Here is a 4,504-nt window from a genome sequence, read left to right as displayed (position 1 = left end):
TTTTTTTCTTCTTTTACATGACTATAATTTCAATCTCGACTCCTTTATTTGATATTTCAGCAAATAAGTCGTGCATTTATGAATGGTAGCTCTCTAGAACACATAATAGAATTTGGAATTGAATATCCTGAAGGAATGGCTGTAGATTGGATTGCTAAAAATCTTTATTGGACTGACATTGGGACAAAGCGAATAGAGGTTGCTCGTCTTGATGGCAAGTCACGTCGCGTGCTCATCTGGAAGAATCTATCCAACCCACGCTCAATAGTATTGGATCCACCTGAAGGGTTTGTATAAAGAGTTACCAGTTCTTCTCCCCCTCCTCCCACTGACTTTCATTTCAAAATTAATTCTATAAAATTTATTGATAAAAATTAAGAATTTTACACTTTTATATTATGTATTTGGATTGTTGCTTTTGCTAAGTTTCGGTTGTTGTCCACTCCAGCCTTCTTCAGGTGTCTTGTAATTCACAAGCCATCACCTGAAGAAGACTGAAGCATACAATAACCAAACCATAGTGGAAGCAGCAATCAAGATGATGACACCACTACAACTAATACATAATATGTAAGAATTTTAGCCAGTGGTGTTATAACTGGATAAGTAAAATCAATTGAATGCTGGACAAAATTCCTTGTAGTATTTAATTACTTTGCTCTACATTCTGTGTTCAAATCCTACCTAAGTCAACTTTATTTTATCATCTTCAGAAGGATGAAAAATGAAGTATTAAACGAAACATTCATCTGATGTCATTGACTGTTCCTGTCTCAAAACGTTCTGGTTTTGGGCAAATGTTTAAAATTGTTATATGGCATATTTGATGTCATAAAAGATGCACACATATATTACACATGCCCCTATTTCAGCAGTGTAGGTTCAGGAACCAGGGATGCAAGTGCAATCCCTAAATTTAAATTCAAATTTTTTTTTTGTGAGGGTTGATGAAAATGTATTGAACATACTCCTGAAAAAATTGGGTTTGCACACCACAAGCAAATTTCATTCCTGCATTTATGTTCTGTGTTACATTATCCCTTTTGATACCAACCTATGTGAGACTGTCCCTGGTTCCAAGATACAAACTTCCTGTTTTAAATTGATCTAAATTTAAACCTTTCACATTGTGGAATAAAAAAGTTTTTAGTACATTGAAGCCGATGGGAGATCCAACTTCAGAGGTTTTCTTGAGACATTTTATTTTTTAAAAATGTGTCTTATATGCCATCAGAAATGGTAATTTATTTCAAATTTTTCTGAATGTATTCTATTGAATAAATATATTCTATTTTTCTAGATACATGTACTGGACAGATTGGGGAGAAAAACCAAAGCTGGAGAGAGCCTCATTAGATGGCAAAAACCGAAAGGTTTTAGTATTTGATCTTGGTCGCGTTGCTGGTTTGACTATCGACTATGCTGACAATAGGCTTTATTGGACTGATTTAGATAATAAACGTATCGAATCTTCAGATATGTTAGGTATGTAGTCTTTATTTTATTGCCTCATCATCATCACCAACATTAGCATTCATTATCATTGTCATCATCATCATCATCATTTAACGTGCGTTTTCCATGCTGGCATGGGTTGGATGGTTTGACAGGAGCTGGCAAGTTCAGGAGCCATGCCAGGTTCCATAGCATATATTATTTTTGCTATAGGCGTAGGAGTGGCTGTGTGGTAAGTAGCTTGCTTACGAACCACATGGTTCCGGGTTCAGTCCCACTGTGGCACCTTGAGCATGTGTCTTCTACTATAGCCTCGGGCCGACCAAAGCCTTGTGAGTGGATTTGGTAGACGGAAACTGAAAGAAGCCCGTAGTATATATGATATGGCACAGTGTCTACAGCTGGATGCCCTTCCTAATGCCAACCACTTTACAGGATGTAGTGGGTGCCTTTTATGTGTCACCGGTATGAGTGCCTTTTACACGTCACTGACTAGGGTGCCCTTTTATGTATCACCAGCACCTGCCACGACTATGATTTCTCTTGGCTCGATGAGTCTTCTCAAGCACAATAAATTGCCAAAGGTCTCAATCACTTGTCATTGCTTCCATGTGACTCAACATTCAAAGATTATCTTTTACACCCTTGTTCCATGTCTTCCTGGGTCTACCTCTTCCATAGGTTCCCTCTACAGTTAGAGATTGGCACTTTATCATGTAGCTGCCCCCGTCCATACACATCACCTGACCATGCCAGTGCAGTCATCTCCCTTATTCACCACATCTGATGGCTCCTGCCCAATTTCTCTGTCAAGACACTTACACTCTGTCATACATGCATAGACTAAAGCAAATCAAAGATGATGTCATGCAGTCGGTAAATATCCATCTTATTATGAGTTAATCCTTACATCTTAATTTAATAATAGATTTTTCTGAATGTTTCAATTGTTTAATCTTTTCAGGTCAAAACAGACAAGTGATCATAGACAGTTATTTACAATATCCACGTGGCATCACCCAATACAAAGATTTTATCTACTGGACTGATTTAGAGAAGAACACAATTGAACGTGCCCACAAGTTAACCGGAACCAACCGTACAACAATCCACCAAAGCCATGACGATTTTGTAATGGATATCCTGGTTTTTCAAGAGTCACGTCAGCCTGGTAAAATTATATATACCTTACTGCGTTTTAAAATTTATTTGGTTTATGTTATGTTTGTTTTAATTACAAGATTGCCATTCACCATTCATTGCATTTCCCTCTATCCACCTGCTACTCACATCTTGTACCCGCATGAACTTACCCATACTACTTTTCTTTTATCCACCCGCCTGTAACTTGGGGGTATTCCCTGATACATCTTCACCAGCATCCTCTTTCTCTGCCACATGAACCAACCATGTATCTCCTGTTCTTGTCCCTCTATCATACGTTAACCTCTCATCACCCCCCCCCCCTCAATATTACTCTCCATGTTATCTCAGATATTTCGTATCCTATCGCGTGACAAGTTGGCAGAATCATTAGCACACACGGCAAAATCCTTAGCGGCATTTCATCTGTCATTACATTCTGAGTTCAAATTCTGCCTAGGGCAACTTTTGCCTTTTGTCCTTTCAGGGTCAATAAAATAAGTACCAGTTGAACTCTGAGGTCAATGTATTTGACTTACCCCTCTCCCAAATTTGCCGGCCTTGTCCCAAAATTTGAAACCAATATTTGTAAGTGACTTACTCCTTCCCCCAAGCTTGCTGGCCATGTGCCCCAATTTGAAATCTATATTTGTATTCTATTTCTGACAGGTTGGAACCCATGTGGAGGTGATAATGGTAACTGTTCTCATTTGTGCTTGGCTCATCCTGCCTTATTTGATCAAATGGACCCTGATAACAATATATATTTCACTTGTGCCTGCCCAACTCATTATTCATTGGGAGAAGACAATAAAACTTGTTCCCGTAAGTAATCAAGTTATCTAATTGATATGCCCTCTTGTTATTTTCTCTCTCTCTCTCTCTCTTTCTTTCTTTCTCATCACCTCTCCAATTCTGTTAAAGACTTCCACTCTGTAGATGAGGCACAAGCACTCATGCCAGTGCCATGTAAGAGGCACTCGTACCAGTGTCGGGTAAAAGCACCCATCACACTCTGTAAAGTGGTTGGTGTTACGAAGGGCATCCAGCCATAGAAACCATACCAAATCAGACTGGAGTCTGGTGCAGCCTTCCAGCTTAGCATCTCTGGTCAAACTGTCCAACTCATGCCAGAATGGACAACAGGCATTAAATGATGATGATGACGAATGTAAGTAAACAAGCATTACTTTTGATAAAGTGATCATCATCATCATCATCATCGTTTAACGTCCGCTTTCCATGCTAGCATGGGTTGGACGATTTGACTGAGGACTGGTGAAACCGGATGGCAACACCAGGCTCCAATCTAATTTGGCAGAGTTTCTACAGCTGGATGCCCTTCCTAACGCCAACCACTCAGAAAAGGTAAAAAAGAGAAATTGTCCCTTTGTTCATGCAAGAAATCCTTTTAGTTTCTTTCATGGAGGAATCCTGTAAATTTGCATAATTTCTGCCTTTCTCTTTCAGCGCCAGAGTCTTTTTTATTGTTTAGTCAAAAGGGTGACCTTAGTCGTTTGGTGCCAAACTCTGAACATCTTCCTCCAAGTGTTTTACCCATTCATAACCTGCGCAATGTAAAGGCTATTGATTATGACGTTTATGATAAATATGTTTACTGGATTGATGGCCGGTCAAAGACTATTAAGAGATCAAGAGAGAATGGTACAGAGGTAAGACCTTTATAAATTCTTGGAATAGTGTACGATACAAATAAGACTTTTCTTTTCTTTTTTTTTTTTATTTTTTTTTTTTTCTAAATGGAAAAATTTGTCAACAAACAGCCTTGACAAATTTTTCTGCTTTGTAGGGTAATTTACCCAGGATCTCTGCCATTTTTAAAGGCAATTCTACATTCAAAGAATGAATATCATCTTATTTGTATTGTACAATACACATTTCGCTA

At 38.5% G+C, this 4,504-nt stretch overlaps 1 protein-coding gene across 1 annotated transcript in view; it reads left to right on the top strand.

The window, feature by feature from the left end:
- Positions 1 to 4,504, top strand: part of LOC106880891 (low-density lipoprotein receptor-related protein 6) — a 54,113-nt gene that overhangs the window by 45,102 nt on the left and 4,507 nt on the right. The window contains exons 10-14 of the mRNA XM_014931044.2: positions 61 to 287; positions 1,301 to 1,485; positions 2,420 to 2,626; positions 3,268 to 3,423; positions 4,069 to 4,271. Coding sequence (XP_014786530.1) covers positions 61 to 287; positions 1,301 to 1,485; positions 2,420 to 2,626; positions 3,268 to 3,423; positions 4,069 to 4,271 — 978 coding nt within the window. The remainder of the gene's footprint in view (positions 1 to 60; positions 288 to 1,300; positions 1,486 to 2,419; positions 2,627 to 3,267; positions 3,424 to 4,068; positions 4,272 to 4,504) is intronic.

This window comes from Octopus bimaculoides, chromosome 11 (genome assembly GCF_001194135.2).
Source record: "Octopus bimaculoides isolate UCB-OBI-ISO-001 chromosome 11, ASM119413v2, whole genome shotgun sequence".
Classification (NCBI taxonomy): Eukaryota; Metazoa; Mollusca; class Cephalopoda; order Octopoda; family Octopodidae; genus Octopus; species Octopus bimaculoides.
The sequence above is the reverse complement of the archived record's forward strand: the minus strand, read 5'-3'. Positions and strand labels throughout refer to the sequence as shown.